This window comes from Cygnus atratus, chromosome 17 (genome assembly GCF_013377495.2).
Source record: "Cygnus atratus isolate AKBS03 ecotype Queensland, Australia chromosome 17, CAtr_DNAZoo_HiC_assembly, whole genome shotgun sequence".
Classification (NCBI taxonomy): Eukaryota; Metazoa; Chordata; class Aves; order Anseriformes; family Anatidae; genus Cygnus; species Cygnus atratus.
In genome coordinates, this window is record NC_066378.1 from 10,268,988 (window position 1) to 10,296,555 (window position 27,568).

General features: G+C 38.3%; 1 protein-coding gene across 1 annotated transcript in view; it reads left to right on the forward strand.

Annotated features, from left to right (window-relative positions):
• The window catches only part of TMEM132D (transmembrane protein 132D), a 192,208-nt gene that overhangs the window by 77,246 nt on the left and 87,394 nt on the right, over positions 1-27,568 (forward strand). The window contains exon 4 of the mRNA XM_050714282.1: positions 22,851-23,034. Within this exon, the coding sequence (XP_050570239.1) occupies positions 22,851-23,034 (184 nt within the window). The remainder of the gene's footprint in view (positions 1-22,850; positions 23,035-27,568) is intronic.

Sequence of the window (27,568 nt, forward strand, 5' to 3'; positions counted from 1 at the left end):
CATTAATACCTTCTTAAGTTGAAAATATTTACATTGCTTAAACACTTGCTTAAAATCTTTGCTGGCTTTTCTGCATAATGAATGGGAGAGAATTTAGCAGGAGGTAATCTGTTGAAGACGATGTAGGAGGTCCGTGGCAGGGCCTGGAGCAGAATCCATTTCTGCTGATGCTTATTTCCCTACTTAGTCACAATTTCCCCTTTCCTAGGGAGGCAAAAGCAAACCTGGCACCTCATCAGTGCAGAGCGCTTCCGCTTCGCTGGCACAGGAACAAGTCTAGGTAGTGAAGAGCTGACCTCCTTCTGGAGAGTGTTTATAATAAAGCTTTTTTTCTACAGCAACACAATTGGCATAGACTTGTAGGCACTTATGCAATGCTTTGCTCTGACAGGTAGAGAAGTCCTGCTGGGATGCAGCAAATTCTCCCCTGCATTTGTTGCTTTCTGTTTTGTCTTTTCCTTTCAGCCCTGGTCTGAACTGATCCTGGACATTAGCACCTGGGGCCTACTTTGCACTGCAAAGGTTTGCTGCTCTCTCTGTGTGGGGAGGTAGATACAGGTCAAGCAGGCAGACTGCGTTGTCCCACAAGGCTTAAAACAGTTCCTAAGATGAAATCACAGTTTTTGAAAAGCTCAACTGTACCTATGTAAAGGCTTTGCTTGTATAAAATGTCATAAGAACCAAGTATCATATGACATTGCCATGTAAGAAAAGAGAGGTTTCTGATATAGATTTGGCATTTCTCAGATGTTGTACCTGAGCAGAGTAAAAACTAAACCAAAATAAACAAACAAAGCAACAATAACAACAAAAAAAAAAACTTCCACAAAGAAAATCAACCCCTCCATGTACTTTACTGAGGGAAAATACAATAAATTAAAAATACCTTTGCAAGCTCGAGACTGGTGGCTGGCAACCAAATGACATTTTTGTGGCTCAGGACAAGCAAGGGACCTCGGACTGCAGTTGTCTGTGTTAACATTCCACATTGTAATACATATTAATGTGGAATTGAATTTTGGATACAAAAATGAGAGGGTAAAGTACAGGGTTGAGTCATTTGCTAGTTTGTTGCTTAATGACCGCAGCCTGTGCTACCTTGACAGAGGGTACGTGCTGCTGGGCGAGCTGCTCTCCTACCTGAGCTCTGATGATAAGGAAACTCTGCTAAAGCCCAGCTGTGAAGAAAGCTTTACTGAGGGATTGTAAAAATGTTGTGTTACCTACTTCCATCCTGGATTTCTACTGTCCATTTCAGTCTCGGGGTGGTTGTTTTATAAGTTTAATTCTGTGAATAACTGAGAGTGGTGGCTTTTTGGGGGATGTATTCCTCAACAGCTAAGCGCTGAGGACATTCCCTCTGGGTAGTCTCAGCAGTCTGTTTGGGAGCATCACTTTGCTTCCTTGCAGGGATATAGGAGAAATATAGTTGCACAGCAGGAAATGTGCCACATGTGGTGGTGTTATTTGAAAAGAGGCTTCAGGAAGATTGATTTAGAGCTTCACCCTCAAGGTGAAAGTAATTCCTCATATAAAGTAGGGACAACTCCACAAAAGCATTGCTTTCAAAAGAATCTGCATTCCTTCTGTGAGTGTGGATGTGCTTATGCTGCTTAATTGTCATTCAAAATTGAACTTGCCCTGCTCTTATTCTTTCGCATAAGATGGTTATTAACTTAGATTATTAAAGAGACAGGGCAGAAAACAGATTTGTGCCCCATTTATTTAAAAGCAAACAATCTGCAGGCTGGCATACAGACTATAGATCTTCCAGGAAGGCATCATGACTCGAAAGACTATCAACACTTAGAGAAGCTTCATATGGCAAATAGCACACCTGCTTTTTCAGGGTATGTCAAAGAGCGTCCCAGTGTGGAGCATGCTGTGGGGCATTTACGTGCCTAAAGGTTACTTTAGTCTTTGCTTTCATATGAATTCTTCTTTATCATTCTTCAGACTGCTAGATTTTAAATTATAGCACTTGACATTGTATCTGTGGTTTTTTTTCAAAAACAAATAAATAAAATTGCCTTACTTTCAGCAACTTTTACATTGATTTTAATTCCCCTGAAAATGCTTGGAAAATAATAATAATAAAAAACCCACACATATCTGTTCTCAGAATAATTAAGTTTTGAAGCCCAGCCATGTCAAAGGCCTGTAGCAGGACTGCCTCACAAAAGGGCTGACAGCTCTACTTAAAGGCTTTGTTGTCTGTGGGAAGGTTTCTGGTTGCTCGCAGTGCTTGACAGGTAGAACTGGCAGTATGCACTGCAGGTTTCATCCAACAGCCCCAAACTTATGCGACCCATGCTGAGTATTCGCTGGTGTGGCAAGGAGCACTCCGTGTATATCCATGCATCACTGAGGTTCAGCACCTATGACTACCTGGGGCGGATCTTGCAAGAAACCTTTGCAAACACCTGAATAGGTTACTTAATGTGCTTAAACCAAGTGGAGGTAATGCCACATAAATGTATCACGTGCTGATACTTTTCTGGTTGTTATTTAGCTCATAATTTACAGTGATGTTTCATGTTGTGCTAGTAGTAAAAAACTATGCATTTTATAAAAAATAAGTGAATTTGAACAGACTGAGACTTCAGCTCAGTGTTTGACATGCTGAGAGGCCAAGACATCAGGCACATTATGAGGTTTACACAGGGTGCTGTTTAGCACAGTGAGTTCAGCAGTGTTTCACTATCTGTTAATAAAATCTGAAGGTTACACATTGTTTTTATGAAGTCAGTGACAATTTACCACCACAAATTATTGAAAGTGATAATTCAGTGGAGTGATTCATCTGCAGTGTGCTCTTGTATGCAGGGAGGGAAAGCATAGCTCTCATGTTGTTTAGCTGCTGGCACAAAATGACTAGCAATTGTCAGAAAGCATTTATTTTTCTCTCTTTTGACATTTCCTCCAAGCAACGTGTAGTATATACATTTCCTATAAATTATAAGGCTTTTTTTTTCCCTGTCCTCTTCCAATTCTTTGTGAGGCAACGGCAAAATATTAAGTGCAGAGAAAAGCACACACAAGCATGTATCAGGCCTATGACCCTCAAGGCCTTCAGGGGAATTCCTCTTGTGAACCCAGAAGCTACAGTGTTTGAAAGACATTCAGATTTAACTCATTCATCTGTTCTTACCAGCAGCTCTGAAGAGGATTAAAGAACCTCCAAGAGTTTCGCAATAGCTCTTGAGAAGCTAAGAGCACACAAATATCAAGCCTTGAAACTGAAACAGATAGCATCTCTTTAACCCTGAATGGTTTAAAATCTCTCTTTTAAAATTGGTGTAATTTGCAGGAGAAAAATAGAAAAGCAAAGGCAAGTGTTAATAAATTCCACAGTATTTCGTAGCATGAAATTATATCAAAAAGTGAAGTCAAAAATATGTATATATTCATGCATGTGTGTATGTAAGCCATACATTTTAAAAATGAGCATGCAACTGGTACCTTCAGGAATTGTATAACTGGAAGAGGAGTCTTCACCTTAAGGTCATCATTTTAAATCAGTTCCAGATATCAGTATTCTTCGTTTCTAAGGTACCAATAATATATTAGGTGTTTTTAAACACCTGTTTTTTCTTAACTATGCAGACCTCACAGGTTGAAATCTAGACAGCCAACTGAATAGGGTTTAGTGTGAAAGAAGAGGATTTATATATACAAGGTGAGTCATTTTGTTGTTTCACTGCATGGCAGAACAGCCTCTGGAAAAGACTTTGCTGAAGACATGATAGGTCAGTATACATTAGAGCTGTACAATGAGCATGCATTGTGGTTTAGCTACACCAGCCCCCACAGTAGAAATGATTCACAGATAGATTTTGTTTTGTCAAGACGAATATCTGAGGTAGGCATGGGACCAGAGGATTCTAAAAGAGGTTGTAGCTGCATCCAAATACATCCATACATCTTTGCTATCAATGCCATTAAAGATCAGTGCTTCTTTCAGCAGCTTTTACATATAAATACAGCCTCTGCTCCTTCAAAAGCAGCATCCAGAATATAGCCTATGCTGTCCTGGAAGCCAAAGAAGCCACCCATCCGAATCAATCCTGGCAAGAGCCCTTTCCAGGCCAGTTCTGGAATAAATTTGAATATCTGTAGCGAGAGCCCTTAGGTACAGCAGTATCAGGAGAACTCTCCAGAGCATACTTACCTGTTTATGGCTCCACATGGCAGGCAGCCTCTGGCTACCTTGTCTGCTGCAGTACAGATGATGCTGAGTAGAAGAGATTGGCATCGTTGTTGCAAAGGTCTTAGGATACTGTCTTTTCTTGGTGCTACATTTCTTTCAATGGTCTTTGGTGAGTAGAGGTTACCTGGAAGGGTAACCTGTGTTGTGTCTTATGAGCAGTACAGAATTTAATATTCCTGTCTCCTACATTCTTCATACAGTCCAAAAACTTAGACTGGGAGCTCTCTGGGCAGTGATTACAACTTTACAACGGTACCAGATCTTGTAGCCTGTGATGACAGGACAAAGAAGCAGTAAAGAAACTGCCATAGGACAGTAAGCCTTGAGCATTTTTCAGGGTATGGCCCTACAAAAGCAGGTGATATGCATGTTCCAGCTTGTAGTCAATCTTTCAGGCTTCGATCTGACCAGGACTACAGCAGAAAATAACTTGGGGCTCTGTAGATCTTATTCATCAGCAACCTGTACAATGCTGTGGTTTAGCATGTGCCAACTGTATCCAGAAAAGTGGTAGCCTCAGGGGTTGTGGGTAGGTGCTGCCTGTCCTTCTGTGCCTTTGAATGCAGGCGAAAGAAATTCATGTTGCAAAGGCTTGGTCTAATCTTATCCCAAGATGTAATACAACAAGGGTTAAAGGCAAAAGGCATTTTGGAGGATGGAAAGACTTGCCAGATGGAATACCTTACCGTCTAGAATTTCAGTTGAAATGTAGCCCTGGGTCCTAGATGAAATATGATTACTTAAGTCAGCTCCATTCCTCAAACACGAAAACTATCAAAGTTCTTATTTATAATTTATTCTTCTTTTTAGAGGACTTTCCTTTTCATCTGCAGCTCTGAATATGTTGTTGCTTTTGACATCCTAGACTAGAGCTAACATTTTACCATTCCAGAAGAATTCAGTGCTATTTATAGGCATTTGAATAATGCTTTACTACTTTACATGATGTAGAGGGAACAAAGAACAGAAAACTGAACAGTCATACTCTAGACTTACCTCTGAGGAAGGGCCACCCTAGTGGAAGGCTTGGTGTCAGGAACTAACCTTGGGTAGACGGAGTGATCTCTGCATAAAACAGGGTCTGAAAATGTGCCCTAAGTTCAAGCCAAAAATTAAAAGAAACAGATATAAGATGAACATATTATATTGATCTGTGGTGAATCATACAGTGATTCATGAAAAACTTATAAAATAATATCCAGATCTAAATGTTTGGGTCTCAGAACATGGCCTTATTTCCTTTTTCCACATATAGCTAAGTGGTAGTTTCATGCTTTTCGAACACTTTTGCTCACCTCTCTCTGTACTAGGCTCAAATTGAAGCAAATTGCTCTTTAAAATTGAAAGTGTCAAAGGTTGTAAAATTGCCCTGTGAAGCTCCTAATGCTCAGCAAGCCGGTCAGCTCATGTACTGTCTTTTGACCTTCCTTTTATGTGTTTCTGATGCTGAATCTAACACTGGTTGAACTCTGTTGGAGCTGGTACTTTATTTGGCTAACATCTGCAACCAAAAATATGTATTTTCTTCTGCATGGTAGACTGTGTCTCTTCTTCCTTGTCCTTCTTTTAATATTCCACTGTGACAAAATATCAAAATAACTTTTATTTCATTGGTGTAGTTTATTTACGTCCATTTAAGCTGAAGTCTTTCCTAAATACAACTTGGCGTACCTTTATCTGGTCTGTATTTTTCTCTAAGCTGTGTGTGCTTTTTACAGGAGAAGCTAGCAGAAGGCAGTTGCTTAAGCCACAAAGGGATTTTCTTGTTTGTTTTCACTAAATTTTCTACTCTCCGTACTTGTAACTTATTGAAGTTCCCAAGCAGCATTCTTAGTACCTTCAGCAGAGGGTGTAAAGGAAGTTGACCTCCCATCTGCCTGTCCTGTGCAATGCAAAGCATTCCCCCTGCAAATAAGAATTTAATCCTCCCAAGTAGCAGTGCCACCTCAGCAGGTCAGTCTCATTCCTAACATACTGTCCACTCATTGCTGACTGCGGTATTTAGCTGAATCGAGCTTGGTGGATATTAGAGATTTGCCACCTCTTATTTGGAGAAAAAGTATTTTCTCGTTTTATGAGTTGTTAGTAGATAAACTATCAATTGCACCTTGAATGGGAGTGTAGATACATACACTAATAGTGTCCTGCATGTTAATCTTTAAGCTATATATACTATAAATAGCCTGAAGTCTTTGATGCTAGTGTAATTATAGGAATACTTGCTAAAAATCTAAACTTCTAAAAAGTCTCATTTGTCTGCTGTGGTAAGCACACTTGAGCTGCAGATTTCAGTTGGAATTAAGAGGCTCTGCGTGTTGACAGATGAGAGATCCAGCCACAGGCATGGAAAAATCAGCACACTCTCAGGGCCACCTGAAACACCTGAAATAGTCTTAGAAATGATGTGTAACTTGATTTTCTCCTGGTTTCACTCCAGATCTGATGTCTACTCTTGCAGGTATCAGTTACTATGTCAGTTATGCTACTGGAGGGCATTCAGACATCCCTGGTGGCACTGTAATAGTTAACCTTATCAGTGTCTTCTGTGTGTGCAGCAGTTTTTCCTTTCAGGATTAACACTTCACTTCTGTCAAGAGGAATCAGTCGTTGTCATTTCACTCAATATTTTGGAGTCAAATTTGCCCCAATTTCTGAGTCTTTAGAACACTTGTCTCAAAATTCCACATTTTTCTCCACAGGTATAAGGTCAAAAAATTTTCCTTTCTTTTTTTTTTCCAGAAAACCTGAGATTTTCACCTAACCCCATGCCTCAGATTGTTCTAACTGATTTATATTTGTGGGCTGCTTAGGTCCTGTAGCAGCCAAATTTCTCAGTAGCCCTCAGTAGCAGAGGCCACAAAGGGACTGTGGTCAGGGACTTCAGTTCTGCTTCTCCTGGAATTGACAAACTCTTCAGATGTGAAAATTTCTTGCAGTACTGGTGCTGTGACAATTTGGAAACAAGTGAGCCCTGCAGCATTTGGTAGTGTTGACCAGGCTTAGCGCAAACCTGACAGAATTCAGGAGCTCCATGGAGGTTTCCAATTATCTGTTCTTCCACTTGGACAAAAACTTGCTGCTTAACCTTAGAAAAGCCTTGGGTCAGAATCTGAAGAACTGGGGTAGAACCAAAGGGCACCAGACCTGCTTTACTTCAGGATGATGGTGAGATCAAACTTCTGTCTTCATCCTGAATGCCACTGAAGGGTGGTCTGACGGGTATGACAGTGGTCCAGGGAGTCAAGACTATTATGATGGAAAGTGCATCTGTTATGATTATTATTACTATTATCAAAACATTTTTTCTAAAAAAATGGTTAAATTCACATGTCAAGATGCTGACATATGGGGAGAATCTCAATTGCTGCACTAGGGCAAACTTGTTTTTATTTTTTTCCCCCCTTTTCTCTACCCATTCAGTATTTGAAATAACTGCCTCTGCAAAATTCAGAGATAAGGCTGCAGCTGGTATGTATGGACATTTGTTTTGCTTCCACAGTGAGGTATATAATTGACAGTAATGGCTGTAAAATCTAGAGCTCGGGCTAGGGTTTTTTTTCAAGCCATCACTCTGGGAAATACACAGTTTGATCAATGGCTGAACATTTCAGACTGTTATTAATAAATGCAGAATGTTAAAGATCCACTTCAAGAATAAATAATCTAATTCAGTTTATATTCCTAACTGTTGTTTAAAAAGAAAGAGAATAATGAAAACAAATTACCATTGATTTAAATATTAATCGTATATGGTAATTGTGCCTGAATAAATATTTCAGTTACAGAGAGTGGATTGTATCGTCAAACATAGGAAACTCTGCTGTGACTGAATTCAGCACCCTGTATTTATGTTCTGTAAAGAAGAGCTGAAATGCTTTGAAAGCTTTCTTCTGCTCTGTCTGTTCTGTGTGTGTCACTGTGTATTATGGCGTGCCTCCATGACTGATGTATGCTAACTGAAGGAAAGAAAGGACATCAAATTGGCACAGACTCCTCACTGGGGTTGCTTCAGCCAGATCAAAATGATATATATCTTCATAGAGCCAGCAGCATTCACAGCACTGGGGGCTTTGTATTGTCTAGGAATGCAAAGCACAGCTGAAAATTCTCTCTGTTGTAGTTTCAGAGGGAGCTGATACTGTAAGGCTACTAACCCAATCTAGTTATAAAATGATGTGCCACTGAACTTAGCTTCTCTAAATAGGCAACTTAGATCTCCAGTCATTTAGAAAACTGCCTCATCAGCTACTGCTTTTCTTTTTCATCACGTTTCCCTTTCCCTGCTGAACCTTTTGGAACTCCACTGCATTGCTGAAGGCTGGAATTACCACCTAAATAAACAGTCCCCAGATGTGAAGAGCTTCAAAACAAACTAATGGAGGACTTAAAATCTTTATGTTAAAGCCTCACAAGGTGGCCAGTTTTCCAGTTACATATTGCATATTTTAATATGATGGAGTGGAAAAATGTGGCTAGAAAAGAACTCTGTTCTGGACCTCTAACTCTTCTTTTATGCACTACTATGAGATTTGTAGCTCATGGGGACCAGGAGTGCATGGAACAGGGAGACTGACTGTTCTTCAAGGTATTCCACCCTGACGGCTGCACTGTAAACAAGCCTAATCTATTAAAATAAAAGAGTGAGCATTTGGGTTTGTAGCATATCGGTGATCTAGATTTGCTTTTTGCAGATCCTAATTTAGCCCTGAACTCTTCCTTCTGGCCTGTTATGAAGAACAGCCAAAAGATTGAAGCCTGGTTTTCTGTGTTTGCTTCTTAGGAGTGAGCACATATAGGAATTCTCAGGGAGTGTACAGTATCCTTTCTATCAGAGGGGTTAATCACTTTGTCGTTTCTCATCTCCTGGTTGCCTGCTTCCAAAAACCTTAATAATCTGTAACCTCTACTCTGTCTAGTTTTGCGCAAAGTGGTCAAATGTTACCGGAGGGAATGACAGACACACAGATTGATTGCATAATCCTTCCTTTCTTAAGGAACCAGGCTAAAATCAAAAAAAAGATCGTCACAGCCATATCTGCTACTGCAAAAAATATTTCTCAAATCATTTTACCCTATGTAATTTTAAATGTTTCCAGTTATGGTGTCTGCCAGTTCCTTTTGAGTCTATTCCACTGTCCTTTTGCTCTGAGTTTGCTCCATATTACCTGTTGTTTCTAATTATACTCTCCTGCCTACCTGCTCTAGCAATTTTCTCTCCTTAACACTTAAGTCCTTGAAGTACTTATGGAAAGTTAGCACTTTCTGTTCATTCTTCCTTTTAAACCTCACCTACTGATTTTTTTTCAGGAAATCACCAACCTACCTTCTGCTCTTCTTGATGTCACTGCAAGTATTGCACATTAAGGCCCTCTGAAAATCTGGCAGATTATTTCTTCTACTGTTTTTAGAAAAATGTTTCCATTTTGTTCAATCATTGTGGCTCTTATTTGTACCCCATCCTGCTGTGCAATGAAAGCAGAACTAAAGTCAAGCAGCTTGAGTAAAGCAAAAAAGGAAAACCATGCCTAAAAATCTAGGTTATATTCACAGACTGTAGTGATAATTTTGGTAGTGCTATGTTCTAATTCCTCATGTCACTTGGATGCTTTTATTGTTCTTAGCAGCTGCCCATTGGATTTCTCCACACATTTTCCAAGTATCATGCTGTTGGAGGTCTGAAGTATGTTGTCTATCTGAATTTTCCAGCTTGCTTTTCTTGCAGGAGATATTTTAAGTTTACATTTTGCAGGTGGTTGTGTGTTCCAACTAGTACACCCTTGCAGTTTTTCCATTACACTGAAAGGAGAGTATTGTGTATATTTGAAATGGTTTGATGTTAGCCTTGCAAAGACAGAGATTATAGATTCATTTAAGACATTAAAGTCTCAAAATTGGACTGTGAAACTATAGTGCAAGAGTAGTAAGAGTATAAAACAAAGAAGAGTCAATAATTTGAGGAAGCTAATATTTAGGTGGCTGCCATGAAAAGAAATCCGTCTTGCAATACATGGCTTTTTCACCTCTGGTCTCATTGTCATCTTTGTGTCAAGCTGTGCTATTCATGAAACGAAATATGACTCACAAATTTTAATAAAGGTGGCAAATTTTGCAACACCTCTGAATGAACATTGATCTTCACTTAGTGCTTTTCACCTTCACATGAATGATTTATGATCTGGTTGAAAATATGATTTCTAGCATTATTGAATTTATAATAGCAATAATTAGGGTCTCCCTTCCCTTGTCTCCAGTTCCATAAAATTTATACTTCTTTTTAAATAGCTAGATGTACAGCTTTCCACTGTCAGTTATAAAGGTTTTTTAATTACAGTCCTGAGATCCTTACAAGTGGAAGCAAAGCAATTTTTGCTGCTGCCCAGCTCCCCAAGTTGGTGGTTGTTTCCCATAGAATCTTGTAAGGTCCAAGGTTTGTATCTTCAAACATATTGATAAAAGTGGCTTTAAAGCCCAGATGACACTAAATGGAACATTGCCACATAGTAATGAAGCTTATGTGGTGTGGTATGTCCACCTTGGCATGAGTTTCTCTCTCTTGTTAGGTTATATTTCATGAAGTATTTCACTAATTCATGTCATATCTGTTTTTCTCTCTCCTTATTTATTAGTTTGATCATGTTATAGTTTTTACTGAAAGAGCACTTTACTTTGGAAATGGCAAACAGCTGTAGTTGCATTCTGACTGTGTATTGAGATGAGGTAGTGAGGACTATTTTTTCTCAACCTGACTAGTTACGTCAGTGAGTATTTAAAGTCCTCTTAAAATTTTCTGCAGAAATGTAGTTCATTTGTTTACTGATGCATTGGGGTAGGGAAGGAGTTGTTGGGCTGGAGGTCATCTGAGGACACAAAAATGTGGAAGGAATAATTTTGAATGAGAGCTATTATCAGCCATTACATGTTTCCAGAAGGTCTGCAGACCTATTTATTGTTTTGCTATGAGTGCTCGTTGTAGGAAGTGGAGCTACATTTGGCCACACTATCCATTTGAGTGTCTGGAGTGTGCTCTGATCCGGTTGCTCTGAGGAATGGCTCCTAGAAGGTTTCAGATCCAGCCAGAGTGGCTCCTCTGGCTGCTTTAACCATCAGAATAATCAGGTTCTGGAAGAGGCTTTCAGGGGTTAGAGGGATTTAAAAGCCCTAAGTACTTTTAAAATTGAGCTTGATAAGTTTATCAAGAGATTATATGATGTGGTGGTTGCAGTAGCAAGGAACCATCCATATGGACCAAGATGTCTTCCTGCCCTGACCAGCACATAAGTGCAGCTCTGTCTTCCTTTCTGTGCTGAAAGTTTTTAAACTAGAATGAATGATTATAGCTTTCATATTCATATGCTGGTCTTTGGTCCTAAAAGATTAGGACTGCTTGATAATCAATTTCTTATGGTCAGATAGAAAATATATCTGGATACACATTCACAAACTATCCTGGGAGTAGTTTGCTGATCTCAAGGTACCTTCTAGTGGATAATTCTCTTGCCCTTACTATTTTCTTCATTGCAATTCCTCAGAGACCATCCAAGCATTGCCAGGCCAATCTCCCCTTATACCTCACCAATCCCTCTGAGCTCAGGTGCAGCTCAACCTCAGGCTAAGAAGGGGTGAAAAGTCAGGTGTGTCAGCAGTGGATGCAATGAGACCCAAAATGATGACATTGCTCGATTTAATGGCATAGTTCATGCTAATGAGAATGAGTTCTGTGACCTTCTGAACTAGCACAATTTTTAATGTCACAAGTACATCAAAAGCTATGATTTGTTTTGACAGGGCCTAGAACTCAACTGCAGACCCCTGTCATCATCCTGTCTGTATGATTTCATCATGACTATCAGATTATCTCAAGGTGTACAGAGGGTAAACATCTGCTCAAATACTAAAACTATACCATAGCTCAAGCAGGGAAGTGGTTCTGTGTCTTGATCATTACAAAGTAATTTTGTGAGTGTACCTCTTGGCCTGTCAGGCCAAGGTTGAAATATATTGGTAAAGGAAAACAAATGTACATAGTGCAGTAGTGTGTGCAGAGATATCTCTTTCATACTGCCTACTTTAACATATATAATATACAAAACAAAGATTAATATTCACATATGCACTTATTGTCAGCAGATAAAAATTGGTAAAGAACAAGTTTTGTCACTGAAACCTTAAAAGTTTTATAACAGGTAGGAACCTGGTTTTCTGTATGTTCATATCATTCCCAAAATAGGTATATATTTTACTAGACTTTTAATATTTAAGTTCAATCAGGTCTTTAGTCTATTTCCTCTACTGTATGGCTCTTTTCGCGAGGGTCTCATTTTCCCTTGAAGTGCAGCAGATGCTAATGGCATTGATGAAATAGATGCTGCATTTTAAACAGTTTGGTTCTGTTGAAGTTTGTGAGTGCTGTGCAGCTAGCAAATGGGACTGTGAAAGTGAATGGATGAAAAGCAGAGGTGGCAGATTCCCATTTAGTGCTGGTGATTGGGTGCTGTTTTGCTGTAGGGCAGACAGCCTTGGAAATAGCCTGGCAGAGCATGGTGTTATTTAATTTTAAGGTTTTAGTAAATGTAGTCTCTTGATAACACCTTTCTTAGCATACATTCAGATCTATTATTTTCCATATAAGAATTTGTTCATGAAAGTGATTTTTCTTATCATTGCATGTTAATAATGTCTTTCAATTAAAGACGAACAGAATAGTTTGTGAAATTACTTCTGGTGGAAGAGAACAGAAGCCTAACAAGCAACAAGATGACTTCTAGTTATTTGGTAATAGCCAAGTTTCAAATCTTTAAGAGCTAATGGAAGAGGATAAGACTCCATTCTTATTATACTCTATGTGTATAAGGACACAGGCAGGCGTAAGATCTCAGGGTACCTTCTAGTGGTACATGGGTGTTAATGTGAGTGCAGCTGTAAGTGCTCAGGCTATCTTGGTATTTCCATAGGATCACAGAAAGGATTCTGAATAATATGCTCCTTTGGAAAGCCACATGTGAAGATTTAAACCATTCTAACTTAATCCATATTTGAAATTGGCCCTGCTCTGAGGAAGGTCCCTTCCAAGCAAGGGTATTCTATATTTCTTTATTTGAAATACAATTTATAATGTATGTCAGCTCAGAGCTTTTTCAAAAAGGGGAAGGGGGAGGGGGGGAGCAATTTTAGATGTTCTCTCTTCTGTTTATGTTTTCATTTTATTGCTTAAAAATAAGAAAGAAAGATTTCCAAAGCTCTTTTTTAATATTAAGGAAGCTGGAAAGCATTTCTTTCTCTTTTAATTCTTGACTTGAACATTTGGGTAAAGAAAACAGTTTCTTTTTTTAGTTGAAAAGAACTTTGCACTTTTGCAAGATGTTTGAATTCAGCAGAAATACTTGCTGAACAGTTCACAGCAGAGGAAGTTCCTATAGTGAGGATCCTAATCTCATATACTGAAAACTCTGGCATATCTGAAAAAGGATCTAATTTTAAAATATATTGAGGCCTTGAGTCTTGTGAAATGTAGTGTTGCATTCATATATAATTACAGTTGTTGAACAAGCATGGACACTAATAAGCAAGGCATAAAAAGGATGTATTATAGATCTCACCCTGGAGACATCAATGGCCTACGTGCTAAAAAGTGTCATAGAGTCATTAAGGTTGGAAAAGACCTCCAAGATCATCTGGTCCAACCATCCCCCTACCACCAATATCACCCACTAAAACATGTCCCTAAGCACCACATCCAGCCTCTCCTTGAACACCCCCAGGGACAGTGACTCCACCACTTCCCTGGGCAACCCGTCCCAATGCCTGACTGCTCTTTCTGAGAAGAAGTTTCTCCTAATTTCCAACCTGGTAATCAGTGATAGGATGTGTGGGAATGGCACAAAGCTCACCAGGGGAGGTTCAGACTAGACATTAGGAAAAAGATTATTTACCATGAGGGTGGTCAAACACTGGAACAGGCTTTCTGGAGAGCTGAGTGATGCCCCGTGCCTGTCAGTGCTTGAGAGACATTTGGACAATGACTTCATCAACACACTTTAACTTGTGGTTATCACTGAAGTGGTCAGGCAGTGAGAATCAATTATCTTTAGGTCCCTTCGAACTGAAATGTTCTATTCTATGCTATAAGGGCTTTTAGGCAGGTAAATATTTGTTGGATGAGGAGGGAATTTTGCTGCAGGGTGGTGTACTGAGCACAGTGCTTTATGCTGTGGTTTAGTATGCTGGGTTTACTCAATAGCAAATATTTGCAGCACCCTCCCTGTAATTTCTGACTATGAAAATAAAGAGTCTCATTCCTTGCTGGCTGATCAGTGTCATGTTGATGTGGCAACTCCCTTTCAGTAAAGCTTTCTTCCATTTTCAGGAGATAGTGATATTGAAGTGATAGCGACATTGTTAAATGCCTGGGAAATTGTAATGTGAATGAAATATGTAAGTTTTTATTATTATTATTTTTTTTTTTTTTTACAAAGACTAGTATTGACCTAAGTGCATAGGCCTGGGGCTCATAAGTAGGAGTCAGGTTCCTTTAGCTCTTCAAGTCCTGGGCAAACCAAGGATCTGGAATTAATATGTCACTCCCATGTGTACTGAGGTGTTATTTCATTGAAACAAAACAAGGCCTTTATACCTGGTTTTCCTGCCCCTAAAATTGCCATTATCTTTCTCCTATTTGTTGCGTTTGCCAGTTCAGAAAACAATCATCACTTTCTGCAGCTGTCTTGTAGTCTAATCCTTAGATGGACCCTATAGAAACTTGCCCAATTAATCACAGTCACTTTTGGCTCTTTGTCTGGTTCACTCCAGCATGCTGTTTTATCACACTTAAATGTAAGTTGTGCTAAATTTATCATTATTTTTATGCTGAGGACAATAAAAAACATCAGGTAGAGAAACCTAGATTGACAATACATTTGCAGTGTTTTATTAGACTTTACTTACTGTCAGTAAAACTGTTTTCTTAGCCCTGCAATTCAATCCCACCTGCATAGTAACTGTGTTTTTTTCTGCTGTTGTCTCATGATTGGGCTACTTCAGAAGTACTTGATGTTCACTGACTACTGTGTTAAATATTTTACTGAATGATTATTAGGCTGGATGTAATAAAGTCAATGTTGATTTATCATTCCCTTAGCATAATATGGTAGGTGATCTCTGGATCTATTATGTCAAGAGATGGTTCTGAACTGAAATGCTGTGTTGGTGGGAAACTACATTTTAAATTTATATATTAAAACATTTGATAAGTTTTACCCGCTTTTGAATGGTTTGAGTTATTTGGGAAAAATGCTATCAACAGCTGGAAAATTGTATAGTGAATAATGTATTTGAAAATAGAAAAAAAAAAGTCAAATAAATAATTAAGCAAATATTTCTCGATCGGCACTGCTGATGGCATGCTCCAGAGATGAGTCAATTTTTTTAAAGAACTTTATTACGTGATTAGCAGACTCATTTTTTGGTAATTTTTCTTGCTAGTTGGTTCACTTCATACACCTATTCCTGAAGAAAAATGACTTTTCATCCTATCCATCACTGAATTTTTAATAGTAAGATGACAATGAATAAAATTAAACTTTAATGTACTGCTGTATGTATCACCTTATCTTGATATATCAATGGTGAATAATGATCTCTGTAATACAGTGGGCTTGATTCTACAGATATTGGATTTTTAGTATTCCCTCTCACCTTGGGAAGGTCAGAGCCCCTTGCCTTACTTTTCTGTCTAAAACAAGATTTTTTCATCCTTTCTGCAATTTGTTTAGACAGATATCAGGGACTGATGTGTTCAGTATGTGTACTAGTTTACCGGTAACATATGGTGCAGGTATTGCACCATATTGTTTGGTTTGGTTTTTATTTATTCTGTTTGTTTATTTTGTAAACTCAAGCATTTTATCATCAACAGCAAAGGAGGGGTGGAAATCTTGCACAGCTTGCCAGCCAGGTTCATATCTTCTGAATGGATTTGGGGGATCAAGCATTAGATATGTGCTCATCAGCTAAGCCAGCTCCTCAGCTAGCGAAAAGCAGCATCACTTTGTTAACTTGTGATATTTAACATCAAATCTGCAATATTTGATTTTTACCTTACATCTTAGTTGTATGAATAAAATAGTTTACTGAAATTCTGCAGTTTTATCTTGCATAGATGCTTGTCCAGAAAAGCTCGAAAATATTCATTGATTGCACTCTTGCTCAGAAACAAGAAGGAAAAGGCAATCAGATTCATTACAGTAAAGAATGTCTCTTTGCCTGTAAGATTATTTTGTGGGCTCTTGGCTTATGTTTTTTGTACATATGAGACTGGTAAAAAAAAAAAAAAAAAGAAAACAAGAAGAAGAAAAAAAGAGTGTTTTCATCTGGCAAGACAGATGACAGCAAACCACAAAACCTTTCTGCAACCCAAAAGAAAAATAAAGTTTCCAAAGATTACACATCAGCAGCAGAACACTTTTCTCAGCTTTGTCCCCCTATATTGTATTGAAGAGTTCAAATCTTGCCTGAAGCAGGCACGTTTGTGTGCATTGTTTTAGGGCAGACTTGCAAAGGAAAACTAAAGATAGCACATTTTGATGGCTGAAGTTGAAAACAAAACAGACAAACACACACACAAAAAGATTAAATGTGGCTGTGAAGTTTAAAACCATCATTCATCATTGGGTGAAGTGGAAGAAATTAGCAGTATTTCCAAAGCAGTGTCTTATTCTGTGGTGATGAGCATTAAAGAAAAGCCCAAATAAATTAACTTACACTAATACGTGGTTCTCCCTTTTCATTCTGTGCTTTTTGTCAGTGTTAGTGTTATGGTCTCCTTGCCAGTGATCCCACATTTTTGACTTACACATCCTATACACGTAATTTGTAGTATGCTATCAAACATGCCACGCAGAAGTAGTTTATTGCATTGCAAGTACCTGTTTATGCAGAAGCAATGTGATCTCTATCTCTCTAGCAAATGAGGAGAGGAATGCAAATGTGTCCCCCTGCCACAACAGTTTGAGTTCTCATGTAAAGGTTTCTTAAATAAATAACCATACCCTCTCCTGAAACCAGAGCTGTGGGTATTTGTGAAGAATTTAGCAAAGACTAGACAGGTAATCTTTTCCTGGTGAAAATAAACTGAAATGTTATCAGGATCCTTTCCTGACTAGTTTAAATATTGGTGAAATCTTTGACTCAATTAAGATGAAAAATTGAACCTAAGTTTTCTTTTTTGTATGTGCCAGCACCACCTTTCAAATTCATCTGGATTTTCTAGGTCTTCATTCTTACAAAGCACTTATACACTGCAAGCCTCCTTGCTTATTTTTCCATCTTTCTCCTTTTATCTACATTTCAGAGGAGTTCATTTTCTACCTTTCTTTCTCATGCATCCATCTGCAACAGGTCATTTTTCTTTTTCTCTCTTTTTTCCCCTCTTTTTTTCTCTCTCTCTCTTTTTTTTTTTTTCTTCTTCAACTCTTCTAGTTTATTCTTCCTTTTTTCCCCACCCAAAATCTATTTAGGGGGAAGACAGTATGTTACTTAGTTGTATGTTCTCGTAAAACTGCAAAACAGATGAAGTTCACAGGCTTCTGGCACTGCGAGGAATATGCTGCCATACAGGAGCATAAATGCAATTTCTGTGAGTAGCGGGGCTGGGGAGAGATTGTTAAGCAGAACATGGAGGCAAATGCACTGAAGGAAAGGTTTCTTCTGTAGTGGTCCTCTGAATTCCATTTGACCTCCCTATATTTGGTTAGGAAACAAGTATCTTTTGATGATAATACAGGAGAAATGGCTTGTTGTTATGAAAGGGATGGGCAGAAAAGATTTGTGAAACTGCTCTTAGTGAAATTGTTTAAATTCTGAAGAATGTACCATAGAAAAAGCTTTTCAAAATAATAATAATAAATATATATGTATATATATCAGAAATGAATTGATTTGAAAAAATAGAGCTTTGTTACTTTGTTATGCTTTATTCTACATTTCATATCTTTTAGATTATTTCCTACCACATGAGAATGAAGTTGTATTTAACACATCTTGCCACTGCTGAATCCATGCAGTGGCAAAGCAGATGACAGCAAACCATAAAACCTTTCTGCAACCCAACTGATAGAGCTGGAAATAGCTAGCATGGTGTGTTATCTGGTATGACAACATAGCATATTATCTTACTTTTACCCAAAAGTTTGTACCTATTTTGAAATGACTTTACTTCTGAAATTGTTGAGGACAGCCATCACTTTGTGGTGTATAAATCATCTTATTCCTCTTTTTATGGGGAAGTCATTTTCAGTTTAATTTTCTCTCCCGTAAAATGGGGATAATGGTTTTCACAAACTCCCCGAGATCTCATGGGGTCAGTTGTGTGGCTGACTGCCTTCTTTCATGCTAGAAAGTTTTTCCAGTTATCTGTGGAAAAATTTCTTCCTTTTCTGAGTGCTGTTGTTCCACCTCAGCCCAGCCAGTGCAGCATTTCAGGCCACAAGTTCTTCCAATATCCAGCAAGAGAGGTGCTGGAGACATGGGTATGTGTATGGAGCTAGAAAAGAATAAAAATTACCTTTTCTTTCTTTGTTCTCCCCAAGGCTCTTTCATTAACATTCCTATGATATATCTTATTTAGCATATTCATGGCTTTAGGCTTCCTGTGTCTGTTATAGTGTTCTAAAGATGGTGATAAAACTTTATATGTAGTATTATGAGAAACGTTAAATGCCCGGTCATTTTAGTAGGTTCAGTACAAATCTTGTTTTGTGAGCATTATATACAGATCAAAGCTGATACCCCAGCTATTGAAATCAGGAATGGGATACTTCAACTGACTGTCACTACCAACATTCAGTAGCTATTCTTGGATTTACGGGGTCTCTGCTTGAAACTTAGCTTGCAGGGCACACCAGCCCTAAAGACTCAGAAGAGTGGCAGGTTCTCTCTTCAAAGAAACTTGACATAAAGGCTTAGGTGATAGGAATTGGCCATGGGCCTTGATACCAGCCTGTCTGATTTAAAAGGATTCCCATGCTGAAAGGGCAGAAGGGAGAAAAAAAAATAATGTTAGCCTTAGTCAGGGATGTGAGAAGACAAAGGTGCAGAACGGCTCTGCGGAGGAGGAAATACTCCCCTAGAGAGAGGACAGCATTTCATGTTCCTAATTTGTCAGAACTGCTTGATCTTTTGCTGGACAGGAACTAAAAGGCTGTTTAAGAAATACAGTACAAACATGCTTGTGCTGTCCTGGCTGACAGGAGGAAAGACCAGCCTATTCCCTTCCAATCAAGTTTACCTTTTTTTTTTTTTTTTCCCCAGTTTGTCTTGCTCGTCTGGATTGGGCATTTAAAAGGGTCTTCACGACACACAGCTCAGCACGACTCTGAGCACAGTCTATTGGCACCACAATGAACTCTATTACAGTTTAACTCTCAATTCTAAGCAGTAAATTTCTGAAATAGAAAACTCCAATGTGAAGAATTTGACTTTAAATTAGCACCAAGAACTGTTTCACTTTGACCACTACTCAGCTCAACTTGGATCACTGTTGTGAGCCCTTGGGTTTTTCCATGCAAAACTTTCTGATCGTATAACCTCCTATATGGTAACTATCGGTGTTGCTGTACTCTTGATAGCAATAAAAGTGTTAGTGTTAGTGACAAGGAGCCAACATGTTATCATGTTGTAGTCATCATGAAGAGTATGCCTGCCTTGAGGAGGATTAGGCAGCACGATGTTTCAAGTAACAGTGGCTAACTAACCAATAGAAATTTTTGTTGTTGGAAACATTTGTGCTAGAACATGCTCATAAAGGTTTGTGCTAGCAAATATGTAATGCAGAGAAGATGAAAATATTGCTAACAAGCAAGGTCTAATCCTATGATACCAACCAGCTTTGACTTAAAAGAAAGAACACAAATATTTTTGATGTGACTGAACTCTGATAATTAATTGTATTTGTCCAAATTTCCCCATTTGCATTTTTTAACTGATGATGAAAAATTTTCTGTGTTACTTCTCAACTGAAAGATTTCAGTTGCTAAGTGTTGCTCAGGAAGGCATTTATGGCTGTAGGTTGGGGATCCAGACCCACAAGGGTACGTGGAATGATCACCATAGCTCCGATGGGTACAGTTCTAATAATGTAATTAAACAAAAGTTCCTGACCTGGTGTTGACAGCCTGGGTCTGCTCATAAGTCATGGAATACTTTCCTAATTTTTATATACCTTTAGTTAGCAGCAATGAGATTCTTACTGATTTTTGAGATGTTTTGTGATCTTGTCAATTAGGTGTGTAGTATTACTAAGATGAACTAATTCAAATAATTTCTATCAAAATCAAATTTATAGTAAATTTTTTCGTTTTGTTACAAGAAATATGTCGTTAATATATCTGCTTTTAGGGAGAAATTAAAAGAAAACACTTCCACTATTTTCGGGTCACTGTAGTTGTGCAGCATGGGAAGAGTAGTTCAAGAATATAAGGACCATGCTCCACTTCCCTCTCCCCATCTTTTCCACTCCCTTTCACTTCTCCTTTGTTTTCCTGTGTTCTAATAATTTTTTTCTCCCTTTCCCCTAATTCCTAACATACCTGGGAAAAGACTAGGTTGGTTACCTTTTTTGATGATCCTTTTGGCAGTTATAAGTTTTTCTGTCGTCCTCTGCCCTGCGATTCCCTCCTGTGCAGCAGTGGCTCATTGCTGTGACAGCACACATTGCTGGTGACAGCACCGATTCTGCAGAGCCGACGACTGGTAGCAGCAGACACCAATGCAATAATAAAGACAGGTAACCAAGGCTCAATATATGATGATTCAATTAGTTCTTTAAACACGGTAGCTGTGACAGAATATACCATACAAAACAGGACTGCTGTCAGGTATTTATAGGCAATGCATTGCCCATTTCTGTTCATGCAATTAAGGTAACCGAGTTTCAATAGTCACAGCTGCATACAGTAGCTTTCTGATCCTACCTAGGTCAGCATGAAATAAGACTGCATTCAGTGCTAGTTTAGAAATTGTGCTTTTTTTTTTTTATTTTTCTTCTTTTTTTCCTGACACAAAGAAATGAGAAACTGAATACAATGTGTTCCATTTTGGAAATGCAGAGGCTTCCTTTAAATTCATCCAGGATCACAAGGTCTCAATACATCCATTAAAATACAAACCTTAAAGATGATCAGGTAAAATTCTTCAAGCAGTAGCTTTAGATAAAGCATTGGATTTAGCCAGCATGATAACATCTCTGAGTATTTTGGGAAGATTCCCAGACATGGGCTGTTGTCATAACTAGCCTTCGTTACAAAGTATGCCTAGTTTTAGCTCTTTTTCCACATCAGCTAAGAAAACCTGCTGGGTTTTGGGCACTTTTTTTTTTTTTTTTTGTGGATCTTTAATCAGTTCCTGAAATGTTTTCTGTTTCTTCTAGATACACTCTCCAGCTAAAGTGGCTTGTGACACTTCAGTATTGTGCCATTCTTTCACTCCTTGAGTGTTATCCCACTGAAAGAAACTCTGTTATTTCCTTTCCCCCCAAACCAACACTGACAATTTGTTTGGCCTTCAATGCTTCAGAAGTAAAAGCACTGTCATTCTCAGTGCCCTGTGGATTTCTGTATTGCTAAGAATCTCTGCATTCCTCAACTTTACAGTATATTGAGTATTTTCATGTCTCTATAAATACCACTGGACTATGGAGCGCACCTTGCCAACATACGCAATAGAAACTTCACTGCATTGCTTTCTGTATAATAGCTGATTTTATAACAAGCTTTGGAGGAACTGCACCTTTGAGTCCCTTTCTAAATTTCACTCTGTACATTTCAGCTTTATGGTATTCACTTGTAGAAGAACTATGTAATCTTATAGGAAGGACAGCATATAAAGACAAAGTACCATTGATAAGGTGTCAGTAACCCCAATATTGCCAGACTATCCTGGAAAATCACATCTTCTAAGTCTTTGTTCTTTTCTAGTGTTTTAACTCAAGGATGGATCATGGCAGGATTGACCAATATTAAATAATCCAGTTTCGTAACTTTCTGCTCCCACAACAAACTAAATTAGATATTATTCTTAAGTTTAGAAGGGGACAAAACTAAGCTTCAGACATTCTCAAGGTAGCAACATCTCCAAAAATGAAATCCAGGTTTTCTGATCCTCTGCTTCTAGCTGTCCAGGTTCATGGATCCATTCAAGAGCTGTTCCATGCCTCCTTTTTAAAAAAGCAGACAATATTTTTAATGCAGTGCTTTCTCATTTCAAGGAGTGATTCCCTTTAGATTTGCTCATTTTTTGCTTCAACAGGGAGGAAATACGATTTGCTCATTATCAAGGGAGCCTTGGAGTCAGGTTTTTTAAGCTGTGTAGATAGCTTGTCTGTAGCCTTAGCCTTAGATTTACCTTGATCTGCTTTTGTTTATCCATCTGTAAAATGGAGCAGTGCCGTGTCCCTGAGTCCTACTGAGTCATATGGAAAATACCCTGAGATCTTAAGACAAGTTGAAATGATTAATTCATTATTAAATCCATCATCCCACCAAATTCTCTCTCTGGAAGAGTCTAAATCCAATGTTTTATTAATATAAGAGCAATTATATTACTGGCTTATCAGTCATATGAATGGAACCTTTCTTTTTATTTCTTCCAGCGCGGATGGTCCATCCTCTGAAATCATGCAGATTGATTTTGAAATTGAAGATCTAACTGACCTACCTGGGACCCAGCTCATCACATGGCAAGTAGAATATCCTGGAGATACAACATCTGATCTAGGAGTCTCCAAGATCTACGTAAGCCAAAAGGACCTGGTAGGAGTTCTCCCTTTGGCTATGGTAAGAAACTGTCAGATATTCAGCAAGTTCTTAATATTGCTGTATAACTCTAGTGTCTGATGGATGCAAGTGATCTGCTGAAAGGATGGGGAACTGTTTTAGCACCTTGAGAAACAGATTTTAACTCATGAAGTTTTGCTTCATACAGTGGTTCACTGCATGAGTGCAAATTACAGCTACCAATGGAAGGTGGCATCATGCTCTCTTTGATGTATACACTGACTTTTTGGAGGCAGGAACTGAGTTCGTGGCATTCCCAGTATTCAGACCTCACTCTTGTTTCATGGAATAGTATCCTATAGTATCAGTTAACATGTCTTACTTGAATCACGGGTAGTCTTACATTTAGTCTAGGGTCTGGGCACTTCCTGAAACATTTCTTTCTGCTTTTTAATTCTGACTACATGGTTATTTGGGAGTGAGAGGAGAAGCAATGCTCATGGCATGAATTCTGAGTAATTTTGAATTGCCTCAGAAACACAAATTATAGTACATAAATAATTGTCTATTCTACATAATGCATTCAAATGGGCTGCTTCACTTCACCATCAGAGTCCAAACTACATGGTTTGAAAAATACCTGATCCTTTAGCCTTGATCTTACCTTAAAAAATAACAGATATCCAAATTCCAAGTCCAAGCTGCATTTTGTGATCTTCCTCTTCTCTCCACATTTCTTCTTCATCAGGGATGAAGTGCAGTTGTCTGGGGTCTGACTACCTCATTTTTGTTCTTAGACCATCTGTTAGAAAATGTTGACACAATATTATTTAGCAGTGAAAGAAAAAAAAAATCAATCTCAAAGCCTTTAAAAAAATGTAACCTGGATGGTTGCTTAGTGATAGCCAGTTAATTATGCCATTACTGAAGGCTGGGGGTGTTCTCTACAATTCCAGACCCACGGAGCTAATGATGACTATTATTATAATATACCAACTTTAGAAATACATGTTGTGATGCTTTATTTCACTAAAAATATTTCTTCTCATTTGTAATGTCTCATGCTTTTATTACCATACAGCTGTATGTCACATTTGAAACAGGTCTTTCCATCTTGAATTGTGGCCATCTTAAAAATCAGAGTTGTATACCTAATCCCTTTGTTTTGCACAACTCTTTTCATGGACTAGTTTCTGCTGTTGAGCAGTGGGTGGTCTCTGTTGGTTTCTTGATAAAAGAAGAGGATTTCAGGTCTTCAGATTGGACCCTGATGTGCAGTCACACAAGTTCTGAAGTACTGAGGTCTAAGGCTGTAGAGGTGATATGATTTACATAATCTGAATTGTGGGGATTTGGTTAGCTCCATCCCTTATGAAAAGATAAAAGATTTTTTTTTCCGTTGGTTCTGTTGGTTGCAGAAAACACTGGTTCTTCTCACACATATCCATGATCCATGACTGCTTTAGCATAAAGCAATACAGTGACCAAAAAAAATCATAAGAACAAAGATTCTTCTGGCAGTTGCTACAAGTAAGCACACTCTCTTCATTTCCATTAGAAGATGAAAAAAAGCCAGCCTATTTTTCAGAAGCAAAAAATTCAAAGGTCATATAAAGTCTATAAAGTTATCAGTAGGTGACATTTTACAAGGCGACAGGTGTTGGTATAATGGGTTACAGAAAATGCAAAGATAAATAGCAGAGATCCTCTAATTACTGACAGACTTGTAATAGTTTTAACCTTCTTTGCATTAACTGGAGTATCAGGGAAGAAACTCTGGGGTATCACAAATCTCCAAATATTTGCAGTACCTCACTTTGTACTCAGGAAATGATGATTCAGGTGCAGACCTTTCAAGATGTGGAACTTCGATTAGTTTGGTACTTCAGATTTGTGAAGATCTGTGAATTTAGCAGAGCCAGTATGTAATATAAAAATTTTAAATAATAATAATAAAAAAGAATTAATCCTACTTCTCCATTTAGGAAGAACCACAATGAAAACAAAGTGCTATATTATTTCTCTACTTCTGGGGACTGGGGTTAATTTGGGTTAATGTTGCTGGGCTTCTTAGCGGAACATTTAATTTCATGTTTAGAAACACCAAAAAGAAATGCTGTTGAATATTTCAATTACAGATTAATTTTTCAAAAGAACCATTTTACTGCTTTTACATTGCAGAGCTTTGGTTTTTGTTTGTTTTTAATTGACAAACACATACCACCTCTGCACCATCTTTGTTTTCTGTAGTCTTTTCTGACAGCTATTATGGATTTGTAAATTGCAAAGCAGAAGATTGGCCAATTTAGAGCTTCCTGTTTTCTTGTTTCAAAACTTTACAAAATGCTGCTGCAGAAGGACTTAAATACCAATATCAGGAGACACTGGCAATACCTACCTTGTGCTGAAGTTATTAGGACACTTGCTACAATAACCTTACCTTTCGCCAGTGTTTATTTTTTTGGCTGTGGCATATTAGCATTCCAGATTTTGAGACCCCTGCAGGATCCTACTCCAGTAGCAACAACACAAGGTGCAGAAGAGCACTCTAGGATATTGATGAGAAAAGCTGTAGCGTGTATTTTATGGATGTGTGGGTATCATAAATGCTGATATTTCTGACACTTTAATAACAGTTTTTCTAATTATGAAGTGTAACAGAACCCATCTTGGTAAGCTGTGCATGGGACCCCAGCCAGCCATTGTTAGCAGAATGGGAGTAGCATGGGAGAAGATGTTTAATTTGAGAACATTGTGAGAGCCTGTGAGCACCTGTTTGGATATTTGCAATGCATGATCCTTTCCCTTAAGCCTGATGAAATACAGGCAAAGTTGTTTATCTAGGGTTATAAAAAGTTATTGGCCTTTACCATGATTGCTTTGTGGTGCCTCTTATAGCCATGTAGTGATGTCTTGCCTTGTTGACAGAGACTAAAACACCCACTAAACCACTGTGGAAGAGGCAGGTATTTGTATGGAATAATTTTCTTCACCAGCACAGCTTGTGCTATCATTCGTGCATGGCTGCTATCCCACCCCGCTTCCATTTCCCTGCCAGCTCTCTCACCACAGGGTCTGTGTCCCCAGGTAATGTGTGGCCAGGGAACTTGAGAAGAGCAGTCTTAAGAACATGCTGATCGGTATGGGAATTATAGAGTTCTGGACAAGGGATGCCAGTGGACTACTACATGGTAATTGCTGGAAATTTGGTGCTTTGAAAAAAAATCACAAGTGAACAGTGAAGAATGGAAATACCTTCTATTTAATTCTTTATTGTCAACTAGCATGCATATTAATTATCATCCTTCTTGTAAAATTCACCTGTAGTAGGATATCCATTGAGATACAAAACTTTGCATCTCTTAAGACCTCTGAAATACGTTTCTAAAAAGACATATGGTACATTCATTCATTAATGGTCTTGATCATGCTAAACTGCTGAGTTTTTTTGAGTTGAGGACTGGCAATGTAGTGTGACAGCCGGTGAGAATATATGCCAGAATATTCTAGAATATGACTTTATATTACGTTGACATTCAAGAGAATCAGCTTCCAATTCCTACTTGACTCCTTTTTCTTCCCTGTTCTATTTCACTCTTGTTTTTTTAGGTGATGAATGGCATGGATTTAATCACTCAAACTGTACATTTGCTGCTATCGATTATTGTTGGTTTTTAAACATTCTGTCAGCTCTTTCATAATTGTGGTATTCACCTTTTGTTGAACCTTAATGATTAGGTGAGGATGAGAGACACAAGAGGTTCTGTAGCCATCTGTGTACATACAAGATAATCCCTACTGAGAAAGGCAGAGGGCAGATATGACATGCTGGTAAATGGATAAGTTGAAATCTGTTCTGTAAATAATAATAATAAAAATGGCGAATAATAAAATGCCTGGGCTGGTTCTTAAGTGAACCAGCTCTGGATCTGTAAATCACCCATTTTCTCTGTATATATGCCCTAAACCTATTCTGTCTGTGCTGTCACTTTATTTAATAACCTGATAAGGAATCAGGGCAAAATACCTGCTCCATAAATCTCACAGGGGGAGATGTTGGTTCCAGGGTTGATAAATCCCTTGTTAGAGTAGTCCTTTGACTGGAAAATAGAATGTGTTAACTTTGCTTTCCCTTAGAATACAGAAAAAATGTATGCAGAATGCCCAGTGTCCCTTCAGAAATTCCTTGAAAGGGTTGCAGGTTTCTGACCTTTAATTTTTGATTGCACGTGTGTTTTAAATCTATAAATCAGCAAATTAATTTTAGAGTCAGCTTGACTTACACAAATATAAGTTGTCCTGAAGTCTGAGGCATTTTACTGGGTTTAAAAATACATCTGTGGACCAGTGTTTCAGGTGGTGGTAGGACATAAGCTGATGAAGAAGCCAGGGCATTTGAGAGGTCCCCTGTGTTTTCAAAGCCTGTGAATCTGCATTTTTTTCCCAAGCAATACAGTCTTGAGACTCCTCAGCCCTTACAGATGAACTTGTCTTAATGCCATGTATAATAGTTGACTTCGTATCATCTGTGCAGTCAGGAAACAGCAAAGTTATGCCTTCTGGAGCAGGAATCCTTGAGTGCTGCAGAGTCATG